This window comes from Crassostrea angulata, chromosome 1 (assembly GCF_025612915.1).
Source record: "Crassostrea angulata isolate pt1a10 chromosome 1, ASM2561291v2, whole genome shotgun sequence".
Lineage (NCBI taxonomy): Eukaryota > Metazoa > Mollusca > Bivalvia > Ostreida > Ostreidae > Magallana > Magallana angulata.
This window is the reverse complement of record NC_069111.1, coordinates 54,455,214-54,479,589: the sequence shown is the minus strand read 5'-3', so window position 1 is coordinate 54,479,589 and position 24,376 is coordinate 54,455,214. Positions and strand designations below refer to the sequence as shown.

Sequence of the window (24,376 nt, the reverse complement as noted above, 5' to 3'; positions counted from 1 at the left end):
AACCGTGTCTCTCTAAAGAGAGTATTCTAAAGAGAGTATTCCTTTGAAATTATTAACCGTGTCTTTCTAAAGAGAGTATTCCTTTAAAATTATAAACCGAGTCTTTTGAAAGAGAGTATTCCTTTAAAATTTTAAACCGAGTCTTTTTAAAGAGAGTATTCCTATAAAATTATAAACCGATTATTTCTATAGAGAGTATTCCTTTGAAATTACAAACGGTGTGCGAATAGTTGATTTATAACTTTGTTCCAAAAATTAATTTTTAACGTTGTCATTTAGCATTGTCAGTTAAATATTTCTTAGGCATTGGATGTTACAACATTTACACATTTATCGTGACAATGGTCATAAAGTCACTGACCGAGACACCTTGTCCTTGGCTGGTCACCACTGAATACGATGACCCACATTGTCTTAACGTCATTAATAAAAATATAAATAGATATTTTGTAAAAGAAAGCATTCTTTTTACTTTTATCAAAAGAAAGCATTCTTTTTACTTTTTGAAATTATTTCCAATATCAAAATTAAAAATCACAACTAAATAAAAGGTAATGATGTTGACATGGAAAAAAAACCCTGAGCATTAACTAAACCCGCAACACAAGTTAAATTAACCATTAATTATATCGATATATATTAAGGATCCAGTCATTTCGGTCTCATGTTACAATAATCTTTGTCTTGTTTTATAAATGAAATGCTCCTTAGCTTTGCTTAACATAACACACAAAATTATAAAAAATCCTCAAAATGTCAACAGTTGACGTCACGGCGGCTACCGTGCATGCACGTTTCAGGTCATGAACTATTCTGAGATGGGAATAGTAAGATTTTAACCAACAGAAATGCCGTACATTTAATTTCTGAAATGATTACGTCATGTCGACTGTGTATTTATACATGGGGTCAGACTTAGATTCCTCAGACCATCACACAAGCTGTCCACTATGAAGTGTTTTCTCCTAGCCGCTGCTCTAATAATCGCCATTGCTGCCACTGAAGGTACGGTTCATTGTCATGGTTCATATTACTGAATTTACAAAATCAAGGTACAAAAAAGCGCAATTGATGAAAAATGTAATGCTGGTAAGAATATTGTGGTATGATACTCTTAAAATGTTGTCGTTGATCTATATGTATGATTATTTGCCTTCGACAAACTTTCTATAAGTTCTGCTCTTTCGACCTTCCAGGCAGACGATACGGCGAGAAAAGAATTCCAATAAAGAAAGAAATCGTATATGGACCTAAGCTTGGCAGTGGAATCATAGGTAAAAAGAAATCAGGATTCTTAGACGGATTTCAAAACAGGAGATTCATTGGTGGATCAAATAAAGGACTCGGACCCAGGGGACGTTTTGGGCCCGGAGGAAGATTTGGCTCAAACATTCCATTAGTTTCTGGTGGAATCAACACTCCGATCAACGGAGGGCTGTTTCCTGATCCACAGTTTGGTGGGCGGTTTGGTCAGGGTGGTTTCAGTGGAGGTCTGGGTGGCTTCGATCAGTTTGGTCTTCAAAATGGCGGACGATTTGGACCATAGGTTAACAGTCAAAGAAATAATATTTGTTTTGCATTTTGATATATTGTATTTATATAACTTTGCAAACTGTGATATCTTTGTTGTTTTATAAAATTTAAACTAATGTATGTGAAATCCTATTTGTAATAAAATATGATTGGATTAATATTTGTTTAGGATTTTGTTTATTATTTCCGATGAGCTTTAACATTTCCTAAATGTCAAAACATGACGACGAAGTCATGGATTCATTCACAATTTCAATTCTTCTCCAATATTTATACCTCTTAATTTCTTTTTGCATAGCTGATTTGGTTATAATAACCATTTCATGATTTTAATACACTTTTTACGTGTAATTATATGCTTTACAACATCGTAAAACGCAATATAAGTTTGTGAACTGTTATAAATGGAAACATTTTTCAAGCACGCCGAATAATATATTTTAGTCAAAAGTTCTTTATTTGACTGAATTCCTTGAAATATCTTTCAAAATTATTTAAAATTCTTAATCAGTGTAAACGGCCATTGATTTATTGATACTTAATATTGAAAGATTTCATGTTTTTGATAACACGATACAGCGAAACTTTATTTGCCTGTATGTATTTTCAGTTGGGCTGTTTTAAACTGGTTGAAAAATATTACTTATTATCGTAATTGTCAATTGGACTCTCCCCTACACACACCCTCTTTATAAAACAACCAGCACAAGTGTTTTAATGGAGGACGCCATTGGACTATTATCATATCTATGTATATGTCAATATTGGCATTTTTCAAATATTGACCATTATGCCGTGTATAATATTGGTTATCTGAAGCGTTGAAAATGTTGAAATTATAATTAATGTTATAGATATAATTGTTGATATAGATATATTTATTGATAATCTCGATTTTCACTTTCTTATCCATCCTACTGTGGGTGAGTTGTCTGCCTTCTTTAACAATGTTCAATGCCGGCAATAATATCTGCAGATCATTTGCTGAATAGATGAATAAGTAAGAGTGTAAATAGGTTAAAGGTGGTGTCACTAACAGTTAGTGAGAAAGTTACTTCTGAGTGTGGGAAAAAAAAATCCAGTCTTTCTACAGGCAGATTTTAAAATTAATCAATTATTTATTATAGAACAAAATTTGTTACTTTAAAATGCATATCATATAGTTTCAAATTTACAATATCTGATTATGAATTTAGTTACGCTAGTTCTTGTGCGCAGGTGGATTGAGTTGGTGAACACTTTCTTTACTTTTCCATTGGCCGTTGTTCTCATTGGCTAGTATTATCGAATCAGATCATTTTCTATTATTGTAAAACCCGGTAACTTTTGATTTTGATTTCACTGTGGGTCTGGCGATTTCGTACACCAACACCTCGCACAAGAATCACCTTTTTGTACATATTAAACATCCTGAACAAAGAATCTTACCTTTATTATTTACTCGGTAACATTAGGCACAGAGTTTATTCTTTGTATTCGAAATGATAGAAGTAATTATTATGATACTTTCATAATTTTTGTTTACTTTAAGACGTTTGGTTATGCTAAGCAATTGGCTACTTTTAAAATGACCTAAGAGCAAAAAATGCAGTTAAAAATAACGTTGGTTGTGAAAAACAGAATACTGATATAGAAATTTTACCACAAAGGTAGACTAATTAAAACTTAAAAATCTGAAACTGAATTTGGCAGGTAGTGATTATTGAAAGTTTCTCCATTATTAAAAAGTGTAAGTTAAAAAACCCCTAAATCCATATTATTGATGTTCTGCACTCTCTGTTAGCAAAATGTGCAGCGCAAAGAGAGATAACTGATTTGGAAATCACGCGAGATGTTAAAAAAGTTAATTTAAGTGCAAAGAGAGACCACTGGAAATCACCACAGTCCGTTGTTGTCCGGTTCATTTTTTAGACGACGTAATCAATGTCTGGTTATAGTTTTGCGCAACATCAATGATCATTTTTTATGACATATATTTGATTTAAGGTATTATACAAGTATAGTGGCTCAGTACAAATATATAGCTCATATTTTTCAAAGCTAGAGGAAAAAATATCAATATGTCCAAAAACTTGATGGAAAGTTACTTGACTTAAAAAAAAGGGAGTGCTACTGCACTCCTAAATTTCTATGATTTTGCACTTTCTTATCCATCCTACTATGGGTGAGTTGTCTGCCTTGTTTAACAATGTTCAATGCCGGAAATAATATCTGTAGAACATTTGCTGAATAGATGAAAAAGTAAGAGTGTAAATAGGTTAAGGGTGGTGTCACTATAACAGTTAGTTAGAATGCTACTTCTGAGTGGGAGAAAAAATCCTGTCTCTCTACAAGAACATTAGTTACAGAGCTTATTCTTTGTATTCGAAATAATAGAAGTAATTAATATGATACTTTCATAATTTTTGTTTATTTACTTTAGGACGCTTAGTTATGCTAAGCAATTACCTACTTTTAAAATGACAATAGAACAAAAAATGCAGTTAAAAATAACGTTGGTTGTGATAAACAGAAATTTTACCACAAAACTTTAAAACTTTAAAATCTGAAACAGGTAGTGGTTATTGGAAGTTTCTCCATTATTAAACAGTGTATGTTTAAAAAAACCCTAAATCCATATTACTGATGTTCTGCACTCTCTGTTAGCAAACTGTGCAGTGCAAAGAGAGACAACTGAATTGAAAATCACGCAAGATGTTAAAAAAGTTAATTTAAGTGTAAAGAGAGACCACTGGAAATCACCCTAGATGTTAAACAAGTTAATTTAAGATAACTCGTGTGCTCTTGTCCGTTGTTGTCCGGTTCTTTTTTTAGACGACGTAATCAATGTCCGGTTATAGTTTTGCGCACATCAATGATCATTTTAGATGACATATTTTTGATTTAAAGTATTGTACAAGTATAGTGGCTACAGTACAAATATATTGCTCATATTTTTCAAAGGTAGAGGAAAATGTATAAATATGTCTAAAAACTTGATGGAAAGTTACTTGACTAAAAACAAAGGAGGGGGGGGGGGTGCTACTGCACTCCTAAATTTCTATGATTTTGCCAGCTATGACCAAACTTTTTATATGTATAATTCAGTTTAATCGAGGACATAATTTCCAGTGACTGTTGGATTGTATCTTTTTGGTACATTTAATTTTTTCCTGATGTTTGCACAATTCTGGACATTGGTTAATTCAAAGAGGTGTCTGCCGTGTTTGCAAATGTATTTGTCGTATACGGTATATAAGTCCTACAACTAGACCTCTTCCAAACTCACCTCTTTAAATAAAATCATATCTTTCCTACCCTTGGGAGTTATAGTTAAAAAGTCTTACAAAAGCTAACGAATCATGGTTTCCCCTATCATTAAAGAAAGATTTCGATACCCATTCAACTGAAAAAAGCGCTGTAGAAGGGCAAATGGGACGATTTAGATTCGGACGATTTAGACCAAAGGTTAACAGTTAAATAAACTTTGACACCCCCCCCCCCCTTTAAAACACTGGAATGTTGGAGATTTGGAGATTTCCTGGAAATATTGTATTTATGTAACTTTACAAACAGTGATATTTTTGTTGTTTTAAAAAGTTTATACTAATGTATGTGAATTCCTATTTGTAATAAAATATGATTGGATTAATATTTGTTTTTGATTTTGTTTATTATATCCGATGAGCTTAACATTTCCTAAATGTCAAAACTTGACGACGAAATCATGGATTCATTCACAATTTCAAGTCTTCTCCAATATTGATACCTTTTAATTTCTTTTTGCTTAGCTGATTTGGTTATAATAACCATTTCATGATTTTATTACACTTTTTACGTGTAATTATATGCTTTACAACATCGTAAAAAAAGCAAAATAAATTTGTTAACTGTTATAAATGGAAACGTTTTTCAAACACGCCGAATAATATACTTTTAGTCAAAAGTTTTCTGTTTGACTGAAATCCTTGAAATATCATCTTTTAAAAAAGCGCTGACGTTCTCGAAGAGGGTGACAATTTAAAATTCTTTTCAGACACCTTAAGAATCAGTATATATTATATATGAACCAAACTGTCAAACGACATACTGGGAGAGTGGGGTCAGAGAGAGGTACATACTTGAAAACAAAGAGATAAATTTACACCAATTAGGATTCAATTAATTGTAAAACCGCTTTTCAGCGGTATGGTATAGGGTATATATCGTAAAGGAGACCGGACTGTGACATTGACCTATGTGTGGGAGGTGGACCATTGATCCCCGAAAGGGGTCATTTGCACCACGAAGAACCATCCTGGGGTCTGGATTGAAAAGGAAGGTTTGGTTCAGATGTTTATTTAGTTCCCAATGGAATCGATTCCAGGAAAACGGAGGATTGGTTCCTGATCTATAAGTGAGAGGGCGATTCGGTCAGTGTGGTATAAATGGAGATATGGGTGGCTTTGATCAATTTGGTATTTAAAATGGAAATAATTTGAGCCATAATTCAACAATTTTATAACATTTACCTCTCCTGAAACACTGGACACCGGATATGATGAAGGTCTTGAGAAACATTGATAACACACTTTCCTTTGTTTCTCCTAACATAATGGAAACTCCCTCTTTGAACACCAGGAGAGATTTACATGTATACTTTATTGGATTTTAAACTTTCGTCAAAATGAATGGTTACAGTGAACGATAGCTGATTGAAAACAATTTAAAATTCAATATTTACAATCACTTTCTTTTCCCCTATTAAATTTCATTCATTTGAGTGATATTAACGTATAACTTAGAAGACCAAATCACAAAATCTTGTGCGTATAAATACATTCAATCTTCCTTCAGTATTTCTCGAAGAACGTGACTGACTTATACATATACTGATTAATATTTCATTGATGTTAATATTTTTCAACAGTTAAATGAATTAAATTTACTATTTTTTTCGTATAACAAAAGCAAATTCATCAAATTACAGAATGGGAAATAGAATTGTGTTATTAGAATTTAAAGTGTTGTGCAGTACTTTTGTCAGCATAATTCGGCTCTTCCAATGACTCTTCCGTTAATTGCACATTACTCATTGAGTAATGCAGAGATTTTTGAAAATTAGTCATAATTGCGGAAAGAGAACAATCTGAAAAATCGTAAATAACAGCATTGAATTATTTTTTTTGAAAGATGGGACTCATAAATGCAAAGGTGTGTGCAAACACATTTTCATAAGGCACTGTCACGCGTTATTCAATTTGTATGCACGCACCGTTGCAGTTATGAGACCTCAACTTTAAAAAAAATAATGATTCAATGCTTAATTTAACATACAAATTTCGAAGAAATGTTTTTCAATAATATTTTATTTTTATTATCTAGTAAATCATTTTTGGAAATACGTGTAATTTTCTTATGGCAAATCCAGCATTTTTTAAATACTTTATTGAAACAAATTATCAGAAAGGACTAAATCACACTTTTTTTTCTAAATATTCATGTGTTCTCAGTAAAGTTGTATTGTAAAAACGTGTCTAATATGTTTCTTTTATTCAAATATCAAGAAAAAATATGTCATTACATATGGGAAATTAAAGCATTGTTTTACATGTTCCATGAAATATTAATACAACCGCACCAATCAGCTCTGATGTAATTGATTCTAAAGCATATTGTAACAGTTACCTGTCGTATCATTATTACCAGTGTCTGAGCTGTCAGCAGTATGACACTACTACTCTTTCATTGTAACTAAGGTCATTAAGTCACTGACCGAGACACCTTGTCCTTGTTTCCTATTGAATACACTGTCCCAAGTATCTTAACGGCATTGAACATAAATAGATGTACATGTATATATAAAAACTGAGTTATTGGGTTACCACTCTTTATTTTTATTTACTCAAAACCACGCCACTGATATATGAAGGTACATATTAAAATATATCTGTAAAAAAAAAAACAAAAAGGCAAGAATCACAAGTTCATTATAAAAGTATATTGTAAAGGTTTGAGGAGGAGAAAACCTCCTTATGATTTCTATATCAGTTTTAATTTGAGTTTTTTTTTACATTATATATTTATCTACTCGATCAGCTTATTTAAAGTTCACGGTATTTCTTGTACAAAAATCTTTTGTGTTAGCAAAATACAGACATTCCAAAATATTATGAAATTCATCACCAATGCTACTGTATATAAAATCACACAATGTGTTTTTTCTTCATTTTTAACCGGGTTTTTCTAACGGAAAAATCCGGTTATTAAAATGGTGAAAATGGCGGGCGGGCAGGCGGCTGCCACAAGGGTACCCTCATTGTACTGATAACTCCTCATACAGTTTTTAAGATAGGAAGTTGTTCTTTTGCAGATCAATTGTACATATATCAGAGGTGTGTATATTGCTAGGATTTTGATTTCTGATATTTTTTTTAAAACCCAGCTTTTGAACTTAGTCATTTTTTGGCCAAATATTGCATATAGGGTACTTCATTTCACTGGATACGTTAGGTAGTGTTTATCAAATCAGGGTTGACTTGGATTATGGATACAGTTCACATAAAAAGAAAACCCGGTTTGCTGTCACATTGACAGCTTTTCACTTGTTTGTAAATTTTGCGATATTTCATATGACTGTTTCAGTTGAAAATTGATGGTTGAAGGTGCTTTGTTTTGTAAATTATATCTCAAGGTAAATCTTAACTCATCTCCATATCAATAATTTTATTGATATGATGATCACTGAGCGTGTGTTGAACGTTTAAACAATTATTTTTTACGCAAATTTAATAATCAATGCGCAGTGAACTTTGTCTCAATTTGTTTTATGATTAATTCATTAAAAAAAACTTCAAAGCACTGCCAAAAAGTATACATTACTATAGTAATACTTCTTTCGTTGCAGTTTTTGCTCACAAGACGAACACTCTCTTAAGATAGGGAAATCCCCCTTAACTGTTAACAGCTGACGTCACAACGGCTACCGTGCATGCACGTTTCAGGCAATAAACCTGTACTGATATGGAAGAGTCGCTCTATTTACGTATAAGGATTTGAACCAATAGAAATGACCATGCATTTGATTTCTGAAATGATTACGTCACATTGATTGTGTATTTAAACATGGAGTTCGACTAGGATTCTTCACACCACTACACTACCTGTCCACTATGAAGTGTTTTCTCCTAGCTGCTGCTCTAATCATCGCCATTGCTGCCACTGAAGGTATGTTAATATTAATGCTTAAATGAGGCAAAGTCTCTAATAAAGTTGTGCTATGTTTGCAAAGTATTGGTTTTGGTGGTGTACTCATTGACTGTTTGAAAGTTCTATTTCTGAAAAAATGTAATGAGCAAGGTATTGTATGAATCTATGAACCGTTTTGACAATAATTTTTCATAAATATTCTGTAATGATTCGTCTTTTGACCATTTAGGTAGGCGATACGGCGAGAAAAGAATTCCGATAAAGAAAGAAATTGTGTATGGGCCTAAGCTTGGCGGTGGAATCATAGGTAAAAAGAAGTCAGGATTTTTGGACGGATTTCATAACAGGGGATTCATTGGTGGATCAAAGAAAGGACTGAAAAAGCCAATTATCAAGACAGACAATGTATATCCTGGAGGAAAAGGACTGCTTCCAGAAAAGCCGGTAATGTGTCCTCCAAGACACTGCCTACAAACACAACATTTCATCCCACAAGAATGCAGAAGACCACAGTTCTTCACATACAATGGAATCCAATGTCCAGACTGTGTCATCGACATCTGTGTAGGAGGTGGACCATTAACCCCCGGGGTTGGAGGCGTTTGGGGCGATGACCTCGGACCCAGGGGACCTTTTGGACCTAGAGGAAGATTTGGCTCAGACATTCCTTTGGTTCCTGGTGGAATCGATTCTCAAATTAACGGAGGACTGTTCACAGATCAACAGTTCGGCGGGCGATTTGGACAGGGTGGTTTCATTGGAGGTCTTGGTGACATAGATCAGTTGTATTCAAAATGGCGGACGATTTGGACCCTAATTAACTGATGGTAGAACTTTCACCCCTCTCGGAACAGCACAATGTTGGATAATTCATTGTCTGACTTTTCTGTACTCCTAGGAGGGCGGTCTCATTTGCCAAAATTTTACTGTGATATTCCTGTATGTTTGTTATTAGGATAATACTTATATATGAAATCCTATTTGTAATAAAAAATATTTGAAATTATATTTGTTTTGCATTATGAAATGTAATAGTTATAACCGTTGAGCTTTACAACCAATCTTGAAGACTAAATTATGGACTCTTTCACAATAAGAATATGGGGGAATAAGATGGCGCAATTGCCCATCTGGTTTAGTCATAAAATACAATTTCAAATTTATCATTTTTTTTCATTTAAATATATTTGAAATGTTATAATATAAGTTTACAAAAGGGTAATTTTTTAATATATTTACTTTGAAATATTTAAAAAAAAAATAAGAAAAATAAAATAAATCCTTACGTTTTGGTGGTATCGAACCCACAACCTAAAAACCCAAGTTCTATTTTACCTAATGTCTGGTGCTCTTTTTTTTTTTATCTTTTATTTTGTCTGGTGCTCTAACCACTGAGCCATTTCATACACAACAAAGTGCGTTGTTTAAATGGTATATGAGACATTGACTACGGATTTACGGACTTTGGTTATTTCACCAAAACGTTCAATTGTTGGGCTACAAAATGACATTTTAAAACTATAGTGTGTCATCTCTCCACATTTTTTGTTGATGGAAATCTGTTTAAATTCCATCAAACCGCATTTAGACTATGACACACATATGGAGCTCCGACCCATTCTATAAAAGAAAAGGCATTGAAGTTATAAAAATAACACTATTTGGAGATTTTGACACGTACACGCCAGTTTAAATCAACCTATTAAATGTATTTAAAATATTTAAGGGTTACAAACCGATGTTACATTACATATACACTGTTTTTAATTATTATTGAAAAAATTGCATTTAACACGCCTTGTTCACCCATCTTCTTTAAAAATCTTAACCAGTGTAAACAGATGTTGATTTATTGATACTTTATAGAGAAAGATTTAATGTTTTTGATCACACGATATAGTGAAACTATATTTGCCAACTACAATGTATTTTCAGTTGGGCTGTTTAAAACAGGTTGAAAAAATATTACTTCTTATCGTAATTGTCAATTGGACTCACCCCTACAAATATCCCCTTTATAAAACAACCAGCACAAGTGATTTAATGGAGGACGCCATTCCAGATTATCATGACACCCATGTACATGTCAATATTGGCATATTTTAAATATTGACCACTATGCCGTGTAAAATATTGGTTATCTCAAGAGTTGGAAATGTTGAAATTAGAATTAATATTATAGATATAATTGTTGATACAGATATAGTTATCGATAATCTCGATTTTCACTTTCTTATCCATCCTACTATGGGTGTGTTGTCGGCTTTGTTTAACAATGTTCAATGCCGGTGTAATGAAGAATAATGACCCCCGTAGAATAATGACCGGGGGTCATTTTTCTACGTAGAATAATGACCCCCCGGTCATTATTCTTCGCAGAAAAATGACCCCCCGGTCATTATTCTACGTAGAAAAATGACCCCTTTGCCTGAAGAACAAGTGTCATTTTCATAAAAATGAGCACACTCCACATATAGAAAAGTGACCCCTGTAGAATAATGACCCCCTTGTAGATTAAAGTTTTTCAGTATATTTTTTAGTATTTGTGAAATAGTCTTTACACTATTGTAATTTTTACTGCTGCAGTTTACAGAAAGTAACAGAAATTATAATTCATATTCAAATAAACTTAAAGTGAAAGAAGGGGTATAGCTTAGAAAATAAAAATCCTTCCGTTATAACAAGACATTGACGTATTGCATCGGAGTATGGTTGTCATCTTAAAGGGGCATGGTCACGATTTTAGTCAAAATAAAATTCCGATCTTAATGTTCACAATGCTTTAGTAAGGCATTTTTAATAGGCAACCAAAATTTGAGTGTCATTCGTTGAGTTATAAGCAAGTTAAAGAGCTTGCAGTTCTTTGCTATGTAAACAAAGCCTTTGTTTACATTTTGAATGTTGAAGTGAAAATTCTAATTTTAGACATAATGAAGGTCTTAAACGTAAGGAACTGTTTATTTATGCTTAAAATGAATAAGAAGATAGACAAATCAGCTTGAAAAAGATTTTTTACTGATATATTGAACATATGTAAACAACAGGGCACGAGACTTGTTTAAATGACAAAGAATTGTGAGCCCTGTATCTTGCTTATAACTTTGCAACTGACCCTCAAATTTCATTTGATCAGTAGAAATGCTTTCCTTAAGCATTGTAAATAATGAAAACAGAAAAATAGAATTTGTCCAAAATCGTGACCATGCCCCTTTAATTGACAATTACATTTACATATATCTATAGTGTTCCGATAGGGCCACTCCGACCTTACAGCGAAGATGCGAAGTTGCAAAGGCGATAGTGCGAAGGCGAAGGAGCAAAAGTGCGAAGATGCGACGACGAAGTGCGAAGATGTGATGCCTAAAGTGCGAAGGTGCGAAGGCTAAGGAGCGATACTACTATCGCTCCTTCCCAACTTCGCACTCTGGCCTTCGCATCTTCGCACTTTCGCCTTCGCTTTTTCTGATTGCATTCAGCAAGTCTCGGTCGATTACATAGAATTTAATGCAGGCACCGTACTCGCCAAGGTTTTTCGATTAATCCAGGCTATTATTGGTACGCATGCGCTAGGCCATCGCGCTTACTATGAATGTTTATAAATATATAAATGTGTACATGTGACATATATATTACCAGTGCTGGCTATGCCTAATCATTATATACTCCACACAAACTTTAATGTCCACTATAATGTGTACATATGCACTTCCAGACTTCTGTCACTTACCAGCCGTCTGTTTACCGTGGCCCAAACACAGTAACATTTTATTTTCATAATGCGACACTTCTTGCACATGCATGGATCTAGAGGGGGGAGAGGGGGTCCGTCCCTCAGGAAAATTCAATGTTATTAATTTCAAGCAGTAAAAGGGAGAGGGAGTCCGGACCCTATCCCCCTGGATAATTTAATTTTATTAATTTTATAAAAATAAAATTTCCAAAATATGCCTTGGAACACTTAAACGATAGAGAGCTCCGCAATTATAAAACATAGGTAATCACAGATTACGAAACTCACCAAGACGAGGCATCACCTTTATAAGGCATCACCTTTATGAGACCACCTTTATCATATTATATGAAAACCATCCTTTATGATCTTGGATATTCATGAATTCTGTTTTGACACATTATCGTATATCATCTGTTAAAAGTGTGTATGATAATCATATGATCATATGTTAATCAATACAATAATATAAAAATAAAAATTGCATCCTATCAAACTTACAATATATATATATATATAATTCCATAAAATACCGTACAAAAATTGTGAGATATGATATTGTAACGTATGATATGACATTGTATTGTGTTATACATTATTGTATTTGATCAAATAATACAATATCATAAAACATAATACAATATAGTATTATATGAAACAATATCATATTGCAATAATACATCATAACATTAAAACATGTGTTATTATATTGTATAATATAGTATGATATTGTATTGTATGATACTTTATTACATACTTAGTAATAAATACAGGTTTTTGGCATATGTGATACAGATGACATCACAAAATCCGTATCGGCCTCCGGGGCTGATATAGGTTATCAGCCCTCCAGGGCTGATACGGATCCGTATCACACCCCTTTCGGAACTCCTCTGCCTTTTTTCGCTTCGGCATTTTTGCATGTTTACAGACGAAAAATAAAATATTTTCAGTTACAGTCGACATTTTTAAGTGCAGTTGAAAACTTCAAATGCTAGCAAATGTTTTAAAGCAGTCAACTTTTAAAATCTGATGAAATTCCGTTCTGTAGCTTCATGTTAAAACAAGAAGAACTCATATTTTTATTAAATACATGTACACGTGCAGACTTTTTTTCAAATAATATGAATAATCAATTCAAAAAAAAATTGATGGTTTTTTTTTTAAATTTATTACTAAGTATGTAATAAATATAATAATAGATACCCTTTTCCATATCACAGCTTGTATCAGCCCTCGCCCAATATCATCCCTCGGGCCTTCGGCCCTCGGGCTGATATTGGAATCTCGGGCTGATACAAGCTGTGATATGGAAAAGGGTATGTATTATTCTCTTTGTATCATATTTGATAAGTAATATGATATTGTATTATATAAAAACAATATAATTTGATACAACATTGTATAATATCAAATGATACAATATCATGGGATAAAATAAAATATTTTATATTACAATTATGTTATACATATTGAATCATATGATACAATAATATATATTACAACACCATAAAATACAATTTCATGTGATATGATAATATATCATATAAACCAATATCATATCATACAATATCGTACGATACGATATTTAATATTATTACAATATCATATATACAATTTCATTTGATATAATTCTATATTACAGAAACCAATATAATATTATACAATACTGTATGATACAATATCATAGAATATACAATATTATATCATAGGGTGCAATATTGTAATTGCAATATCATATGTAATAGTATCATGTGATAAAATAATTAATTAATCAAGCAATATAATATTGTATCATAATATACAATACTATACAGAACAATATCATGATATATCATATCATAAAATATTTTAAAAAATGAAACAATATTATAGCGAATCATATAACGATTTACAATATAACAAATGGTTTTATATTGTATCCTATTAAACAATAGTGTTTCATTTCATACAATACTATATCATAGGAATCATGTTATATCATTTACCAACAACCACATCTATCTATCAAGCAGGTTTGAGTGAGGTAGGAGATTTCTTTAGCATCCTTGATAATGGAGATCAGGCTCTGCATCTAAAGCAACCTCTGCGTTTCATTTATAATATAGTTAAATCAACTATGCAAGCTATCATCTACAAAGCATGTGACCTGTTCCGAAAAACTAAATCTCATCAAGCATCAAAAACCTATGGCTCAGATTCAGCATTCAAGCCTGTCAGGTGCATCAGTATCATAAGACGCACCATCTATGCACGTTTGGTGAAGTTAGGACCAGTAATAACTAAGATATCATCATCAGAGGGCAACAGCAATTTAAAAAATTACCTCCTCAAGCATCCCCAACCTATGGCTCTGATTCAGCATCCATGCCTGTCAGGTGCATCTGTATCATAAGACTCACCATCCATTCAGGTTAGGTGAAGTTAGCAAGTTTGGTGAAGATAGGACAAGTAAAGACCAGTAATAACTAAGATATCATCATCAGAGGGCAACAGCAATTAAAACCTTTACCACCTCAAGCATCCCCAACCTATGGCTCTGATTCAGCTTCCATGCCTGTCAGGTGCATCTGTATCATAAGACTCACCATCCATTTAGGTTAGGTGAAGTTAGCAAGTTTGGTGAAGATAGGATAAGTAAAAGCTTAGATACAGGACCTGCACCAAAAATTTAAACCAACTCCGGACGCCGACGCCGGGAGTATAGCATAAGCTCCCCTTGACTTCGTCTCGTTGAGCTAAAAAGGCGAAACCGCGAAGATTCGAAGGCGAGAGTGCGAAGTTGCAAAGGCAAAGAAGCGATAGTACTATCACTTCTTCGCCTTCGCAACTTAGCACTTTCGTCTTCGCATCTTCGCGCTTCGCCGTCGCATCGTTTATATTCTTCATATTGTTCATGAATTATACATGTACTTGCATTGGGGATTTCCACTATTACAAACTGCTGGGTATGCAAGTGCATTACGCGGAATTAATGATGAAACCAAAATTATGAAAAGTTTACTCCACTGTTAGGCATTATAACCAAGCTGAAGTTAGTAGGCAACGACAGCAGCCATTACGCTAGTAGAGGTTAACGGCCAATAAGGAAAATCGTCAAAGTACTGAAAGTACTCGTACAGAAAATTTATTTTACTTTATCGTCGGCATACTTTAGTAAGCTTAGTTAATATCAAGATGATTAATGCATCAATACTAGTATTTTGTATGAGCATTGGTAACTTTGGATACAATAAAGATCGTGTGATCAAAATCAAGGGGGATATAAACCTCTAACATGAGCCCTAACCTCTTATCAACGCTTTTAGAAGCAATCTTTTCTTATTATAATCGATCAGTGTTTATTATCTATTAAGATCTACTATAGTCAGGTACTCTTCACACATTTGCTCTAAAAGAATAAAGTATATTCTTGATCAGAAACACAACATTACAACAAATGTTTAGAATATTGATGTTCATGTATTACGTAGAAGAAAACAAAACTCACGCAAAATGAATTTTTAAAAATCACTTTCCTCAAGAAATGTAAATAAGAAGAAGTCATATTCCTACGTTACCTGTCCCCTTAGTCTTTTTCCATAAAGATATATACATGTATCATTCTAAGATTGACAATTCATTCACCAATGAATATTGCTAATATTATTACAACAATTATTCTTTCATGATTATTGTTTGTTAATTATAACACAATATCCTCATTGTGTATGAATCTTTTTTTATTTGCGTCATTTCCCGCCGTATGTCGATGAGAGAAATGACGTAACTGTTTACATTCAATTTGTGGCAATGTCTACAAGTGTTTTGTGTGTGCCTGCTACGGATATGAAAAACTATATACAGCGATTTATTTACAAATTCGGTGTTATAACTTCAAAATCAGTTGAACAGAGTGAAACATTAAGTAATTTCAAAGTCATATCTTGGATACGGTGTAACCAATTTCTACTCATGTTTACGGGGGAGGGGAGGGGGGGGGGGCATTTTTCTATGGGGGTCATTTTTCTTCATGTTTAACATGAAGAAAAATAACCCCTGGGTCTTTTTTCTTCAGAAAAATCTAATTATTCTTCAGCTAGGGGGGTCATTATTCTACGTCGAAAAATGACCCCCGGTCATTATTCTACGGGGGTCATTATTCTTCATTACACCGGCAATAATATTTGTAGAACATTGACTGAATAGATGAAAAAGTAAGAGTGTAAATAGTTTAAAGGTGGTGTCACCATAACAGTTAGTGAGAATGTTACTTCAGAATAGGAAAAAAATTCCAGTCTTTCTACAAGAACGAACAAGAACCCCCCCCCCCCCCTTCAGAACACTGGAATGTTCGAGATTTGGAGATTTCCTGGAAATATTGTATTTATGTAACTTTACAAACAGTGATATTTTTGTTGTTTTATAAAGTTTATACTAATGTATGTGAATTCCTATTTGTAATAAAATATAATTGGATTAATATTTGATTTTGATTTTGTTTATTATATCCGATGAGCTTTACATTTCCTAAATGTCTAAACTTGAGGACGAAGTCATGGATTCATTCACAATTTCAATTCTTCTCCAATATTTATACCTTTTAATTTCTTTTTGTTTAGCTGATTTGGTTTTAATAACCATTTCATGATTTTATTACACTTTTTACATGTAATTATTTGCTTTACAACATCGTAAAAAAGCAAAATAAGTTTGTTAACTGTTATAAATGGAAACATTTTTCAAACACGCCGAATAATATACTTTTAGTCAAAAGTTTTTTATTTGACTGAAATCCTGGAATTATCATCTTTAAAAAAGCGCTGACGTTCTTGAAGAGGGTGACAATTCTAAAACTCTTTTCATACACCTTAAGTATCGGTATATATTATATATGAACCAAACTGTCAAACGATATATTGGGAGAGTGGGATCAGAGAGAGGTACATACTAAAAATAAGATATAAATTTACACAAATTAGGATTCAATTAATTGTTAAACCGCTTTTCTACGGTAGGGTATTGGGTATCGTAAAGGAGACCGGACTGTGACATTAACCTATGTGTGGGAGGGGGACCATTGACCCCCGGGATGGAGAAGTCTGGGACCTAAGGGTTCATTCGGACCACAAAGAACCATCCTGGAGTCTGGATTGAAAAGGAAGGTTTGGTTCAGATGTTTATTTTGTTCCCAAATGGAATCGATTCCAGGAAAACGGAGGGTTGGTTCCTGATCTACAACTGCGCGCGCGATTCGGTCAGTGTGGTATCAATGGAGATATGAATGGCTTCAATCAATTCGGTATTTAAAATGGAAACGATTTGAGCCATAATTCAACATTTTTATGAAATTTACCTCTCCTGAAACACCAGAAACCGGATATGATGGGGGTCTTGAGAAACACTGATAACACACTTCCCTTTGTTTCTCCTAACACAATGCAAACTCCCGTTTTGAACACCAGGAGAGATATACAAATATACTTTATTAGATTTTAAAATTTAGTGAAAATGAATGGTTAGTGAACGATAGCTGATTGAAAACATTTTAAAAATGAATATTTACAATCTCTTTCTTTTCCCCTATTAAATTGCATTCATTTGAGTGATATTAACGCATAACTTATAAGACCCAATCACCAAATCTGGTGCGTATAAATGCATTCAATCTTCCTTCAATATTTCTCGAAGAACATGACTAACTTATACATATACTGATTAATATTTCATCGATATAATATTTTTCAACAGTTAAATGAATCTAAATATCTAACTTTTTTGTATACCAAAAGCAAATTCATCAAATTACAGAATGGGAAATAGAATTGTGTTATGAGAATTTAAAATGTTGTGCACTACTTTTGTCGGCATAATTCGGCTCTTCCAGTGGCTCTTTCGTTAATTGCGTGTTACTCGTTGAATAAGGCAGAGATTTTTAAAAATTAGCCATAACTGCGGAAAGTGAATAAATTTTAAAAACCTTAAATAAAAGCAATGAACAATTATTATTTGAAAGATGGGTCTCATAATTGCAACGGTGTGTGCAAACAAATTTTCATAAGGCGCTATTATTCAATTTGTATCCACGCGCTGTTGCAGTTTTGAGACAATAACATTTTATTTTCATTATCTAAAGCATTTTGGCATATGGAAATACATGTAATTTTCTTACGGCAAATCCAGCATTTTTTATATACATTAATGGCTTATTAGAACAAATTATCATAAAGGACTAAATAACACGTTTTTTTCTAAATATTCATGTACTCTTCTCAGTTAAGTAAAGACGTGTTTCATATAATTATGTTTCTTTTATTCAAATATCGAGAAAAAATATTTTATAACATATGGGAAGTTAAAGGTTGTTTTTTTTTTTACATGTTCCATGAAATATTAATACAACCGCACCAATCAGCTTTGGTGTAATTGATTCTAAAGCATATTGGAACAGTTACCTGTCGTATCATTATTACCAGTGTTTGAGCTGTCACCAATATGACAATACTACTCTTACATTGTAACTAAGGTCATTACGTCACTGACCGATACACTGACCCAACTATCTTAACGTCATTAAACATAAATAGATGTACATGTATATATAAGAACTGAGTTATTGGGTTACCACTGACGGAAATGCATCTTTATTTTTATTCAATCAAAACCAGGCCACTGATATATGAAGGTACATATTAAAATATATCTGTAAATAAACAACAAACAGGCAAGTATCACAAGTTCATTATAAAAGTATATTGTAAAGGTTCGAGAAAGAGAAAACCTCCTTATAACTTCTATATCAGTTTTAAATTGAGTTTTTCTACATTATATATTCATCTACTTGATCAGCTTATTTAAAAGTTCACTGTATTTCTTGTACAAAGACTTTTTTGTTAGCAAAATACGGACATTCCAAAATATTATGAAAATTATCACCAATGCTACTGTATATAAAACCACATATTGTATATTTTCTTCATTTTTAACCGGGTTTTTCTAACGGAAAAATCCGGTTATTAAAATGGTGAAAATGGCGGGCGGGCAGGCGGCTGCCAAAAGGGTACCCTTCTTGCACAGATAACTCCTCCTACAGTTTTTAAGATAGGAAGTTGTTCTTTTGCAGATCAATTGTACATATATCAGAGGTGTGTATATTGCTAGGATTTTGATTTTTGATAATTTATTTTTTAAAAAACCCAGCTTTTGAACTTAGTCATTTTTTTGCCAAATATTTCATATAGGGAACTACATTTCACTGGATACGGTAGGTAGTGTTTATCAATTCAGGGTTGACATAGATTATGGATACAGTTTACATAAAAGAAAACCCGGTTTGTTGTCACATTGACAGCTTTTCACTTGTTTATAAATTTTACGATATTTCATATGGCTGTTTCAGTTGAAAATTGATGGTTGAAGGTGCTTTATTTTGTAAATTATATCTCAAGGTAAAATCTTAACTCATCTCGATATCAATAATTTTGTTGATATGATGATCACTGAGCGTGTGTTGAACGTTTAAACAATTATTTTTTACGCAAATTTAATAATCAATGCGCAGTGAACTTTGTCTCAAAAGGTTTTATGATTAATTTATTAAAAAACTTCAAAGCAATACCAAAAAGTACACATTACTATAGTAAAACTTCCTTCGTTGCAGTTTTTGCTCACAAGACGAACACTATCTTAAGATAGGGAATTCCTCCTTAACTGTCAACAGCTGACGTCACAACGGCTACCGTGCATGCACGTTTCAGGCAATAAACCTGTATTAATATGGAAGAGTCGTTCTATTTACGTATAAGGATTTGAACCAGTAGAAATGACCATGCATTTGATTTCTGAAATGATTACGTCACGTGGATTGGGTATTTATTCTTGGAGTCCGACTAGGATTCTTCACACTACTACACTACCTGTCCACTATGAAGTGTTTTCTCCTAGCTGCTGCTCTAATCGTCGCCATTGCTGCCACGGAAGGTATGGTTCATAGTCATGCTTAAATGAGACAAAGACTCTAATAAAGTTGTGCTATATTTGCAAAGTATTAGTTTTGGTTGTGTACTCATTGACTGCTGGAAAGTGCTATTTCTGAAAAAATGTAATGAGCAAGGTATTGTCTGAGACTATGGACCGTTTTGACATTAATCTTTCATAAATATTCTGTAATGATTCGTCTTTTTAGGTAGGCGATACGGCGAGAAAAGAATTCCGATAAAGAAAGAAATTGTGTACGAGCCTAAGCTTGGCGGTGGAATCATAAGAAAAAAGAAGTTAGGATTTTTGGACGGATTTCATGAGAGGGGTTTCCTTGGAGGATCCAAGAAAGGACTGAAAAAGCCAATTATCAAGACAGACAATGTATATCCGGGAGGAAAAGGACTGAATCCAGAAAGGCCAGTAATGTGTCCCCCCAGACACTGCCTACAGACACAACAGTTTATCCCACAAGAATGCAGAAGACCACAGTTCTTCACATACAATGGAATCCAATGTCCAGACTGTGACATCGACATCTGTGTAGGAGGTGGACTATTGACCCCCGGGGGTGGAGGCGTTTGGGGCGATGACCTCGGACCCAAGGGACCTTTTGGACCTAGAGGAAGATTTGGCTCAGCCATTCCTTTAGTTCCTGGTGGAATCGATTCTCAAATTAACGGAGGACTGTTCACAGATCAACAGTTCGGCGGGCGATTTGGACAGGGTGGTTTCAGTGCAGGTCTCGGTGACATAGATCAGTTCGGTATTCAAAATGGCGGACGATTTGGACCCTAATTAACTGATGGTAGAACTTTCACCCCTCTCGGAACAGCACAATGTTGGAGTGTGGATAATTCATTGTCAGACTTTTGTGTACTCCTAGGAGGGCGGTCTCATTTGCCGAAATTTTACTGTGATATTCCTGTATGTTTGTTATTAGGATAATACTTATATATGAAATCCTATTTGTAATAAAAAGATATTTGCATTTTGAAATATTATAGTTATAACCGTTGAGCTTTACATCGAATCTTGAAGACTAAATCATGGACTCTTTCAAAATTATTCAAAATATTTAATCAGTGTAAACAGATGTTGATTTAGTGTTACTTAATAGAGAAAGATTTCATGTTTTTGATAACACGATATAGCGAAACTATATTTGCCAACTACAATGTATTTTCAGTTGTGCTGATTAAAACAGGTTGAAAAATATAACTTATTATCGTAATTGTCAATTGGATTCACCCCTACAAATATCCCCTTTATAAAACAACCAGCACAAGTGTTTTAATGAAGGACGCCATTGGACTATTATCATATCCATGTACATGTCAGTATTGGCATGTTTCAAATATCGACCATTATGTTGTGTATGATATTGGTTATCTCAAGTATTGGAAATATTGAAATTAGAATTAATATTATAGATATAATTATTGATATGGCATGTTTCAGACATCGACCATTGTGTTGTGTATGATATTGGTTATCTCAAATATTGGAAATATTGGAATTAGAATTAATGTTATAGATATAATTATTGATATAGATAAAGTTATTGATAATCTGGATTTTCACTTTCTTATCCATCCTACTGTAGGTGAGTTGTCTGCCTTGTTTAACAATATTCAATGCCGGCAATAATATCTGCAGAACATTTGCTGAATAGATGAAAAAGTAAGAGTGTAAATAGGTCAAAGGTGGTGTCACTATAACAGTGAGTGAGAATGTTACTTCAGAGTGAGAAAAAAAATTCCCAGTCTTTCTACGAGAACTTTAGTGTGGGCTGATTTAAAATTAATCAATTATTTATTATAGAACAACATTTATATATGCATATAGTTTCAAATTTACAATATCTAATTATGAATTAAGTTACGCTAGTTCTTGTGCGCAGGTGGACTGAGTTGGTGAACACTTTCTTTACTTTTCCATTGGCCGTTGTTCTCATTGGCTAGTATTATCGAATCAGATCATTTCTATTATTATAAAACCCGGTAACTTTTGATTTTCTTTCACTGTGGGTCCGGAGATTTTGTACACCAACACCTTGCACAAATCACCTTTTTGTACATATTAAACATCCTGAACAAAGAACCTTGCCTTTATTATTCACTCGGTCACATTAGGTACAGAGTTTATTCTTTGTATTCGAAATGATAGAAGTAATTAATATGATACTTTCATAATTTTTGCTTATTTACTTTAAGACGTTTGGTTATGCTAAGCAATTAGCTACTTATAAAATGACATTTGAGCAAAAAATGCAGTTAAAAATAACGTTGGTTGTGATAAACAGAATACTGATATAGAAATTTGACCACGAAGGTAGACTAATTAAAACTTAAAAATCTGAAACTGAATTTTGCAGGTAGTAATTATTGAAAAGTTCTCCATTATTAAAAAGTGTAAGTTAAAAAACCCCTAAATCCATATTATTGATGTTCTGCACTCTCTGTTAGCAAAATGTGCAGTGCAAAGAGAGACAACTGAATTGGAAATCACACGAGATGTTAAAAAAGTTAAGAGAGACCACTGGAAATCACCACAGTGTTCTTGTCCGGTTCTTTTTTTAGACGACGTAATCAATGTCCGGTTAATGTTTTGCTCAACATCAATGATCATTTTAGATGACATATACTTGATTTAAAGTATTGTACAAGTATAGTGACTTCAGTACAAATATATTGCTCATATTTTTCAAAGGTAGAGGAAAAAATATAAATATGTCCAAAAACTTGATGGAAAGTTATTTGACTAAAAAAAAGGGGGGTGCTACTGCACTCCTTATTTTCTATGATTTTGCTAGCTATGACCAAACTTTTGATATGTATAATACAGTTTTACTGAGTACACAATTTTCAGTGACTGTATCTTTTTACTATACCTGGTATTTAATTTTTTCCCGATGTTTGCACAATTCCGGTATGGCACGCCAAATTCACAAAAATGAGCTAAACATAGTTTCACAGTCGATAAACTAGGTTGATCAGCTGTTAGCTATAGTTTACGGATCCTAAACTATAGTTAACGATTCGTTAACTATAGTTTACATCTGTGAAACTATATTTCACGAATGTAAACTATAATTTACGAATGATAATCATAGTTTATCTATCTGTAAAAAACGTTAACAATAGATTTTGCTGATAAATATAGTTTCACAATTGTTAATTATAATTTACAATCGTAAACTATAGTTAAGAGTTGTTAATTATAGTTTCACAAATCGTGAAACCATATTTATAGACAGAAAAACATAGATTTGCATTCGTAAACCATAGTTTACAGATGTGAAATATAGATTAACGTCGGTAACTATAATTTAGGATCCGTAAACTATAGTAAACAGCCGATAAACATAGTTTATTGACTGTGAAACTATGTTTTGCTAATTTATGTGAATTTGGCGTGCTTTAGATTTGTAAACCGTAATTTACTGATTATAAAACCCTATTTATCAGATAAACTTTGTTAAACAACCGCAAATGATTGTTTTCAGTGTTAACTATAGTTTACAGATGTGAAACATAGATTATCGCGTTAACTATAGTTTACAGATGTGAAATATAGATTACGTCGGTAACTATAGTTTACGATCCGCAAAACTATAGTTTACATGCGATAAACCTAGTTCATCGACTGTGAAACTATGTTTAGCTCATTTTTGTGAATTTGGCGTGCCATATTCTGGACATTGGTTAATTAAAAGAAGTGTCAGTCGTGGTTGCAAATGTTTTCAATGCATTAGTATTTGCCGTATACAGTATATAAGTCCTACAACTAGACCTCTTCCAAACTCACCTCCTTAGATAAAATCATTTCTTTCTTACCCTTGGGTGTTTTAGTTAAAAAAATCTTTCAAAAGCTTATGAATCATGGTTTCCCCGATCATTGAAGAAAGATTTCAGTACCCATTCAACAGAAAAAAGCGCTGGAGAAGGGCAAATGGGAGATATTCTCTTTCAAATGTGGCATATTTTT

The 24,376-nt window shown here is 33.1% G+C and overlaps 2 protein-coding genes and 1 pseudogene across 2 annotated transcripts; all 3 read left to right on the top strand.

The window, feature by feature from the left end:
• Positions 1-875: 875 nt before the first annotated feature.
• Positions 876-1,682, top strand: LOC128189765 (rRNA 2'-O-methyltransferase fibrillarin-like). The gene is made up of 2 exons (XM_052861515.1): positions 876-1,005; positions 1,197-1,682. Exons 1-2 carry the CDS (start codon positions 951-953, stop codon positions 1,544-1,546), a joined length of 405 nt encoding a protein of 134 aa, XP_052717475.1. The 5' UTR covers positions 876-950; the 3' UTR covers positions 1,547-1,682.
• Positions 1,683-8,578: 6,896 nt separating this feature from the next.
• Positions 8,579-9,698, top strand: LOC128159717 (uncharacterized; annotated as a pseudogene).
• Positions 9,699-20,279: 10,581 nt separating this feature from the next.
• On the top strand, positions 20,280-21,848 carry LOC128163028 (uncharacterized). The gene is made up of 2 exons (XM_052826489.1): positions 20,280-20,389; positions 20,595-21,848. The coding sequence occupies exons 1-2, from the start codon at positions 20,335-20,337 to the stop codon at positions 21,182-21,184; spliced, it is 645 nt and encodes a 214-aa protein (XP_052682449.1). The 5' UTR covers positions 20,280-20,334; the 3' UTR covers positions 21,185-21,848.
• Positions 21,849-24,376: the final 2,528 nt, after the last annotated feature.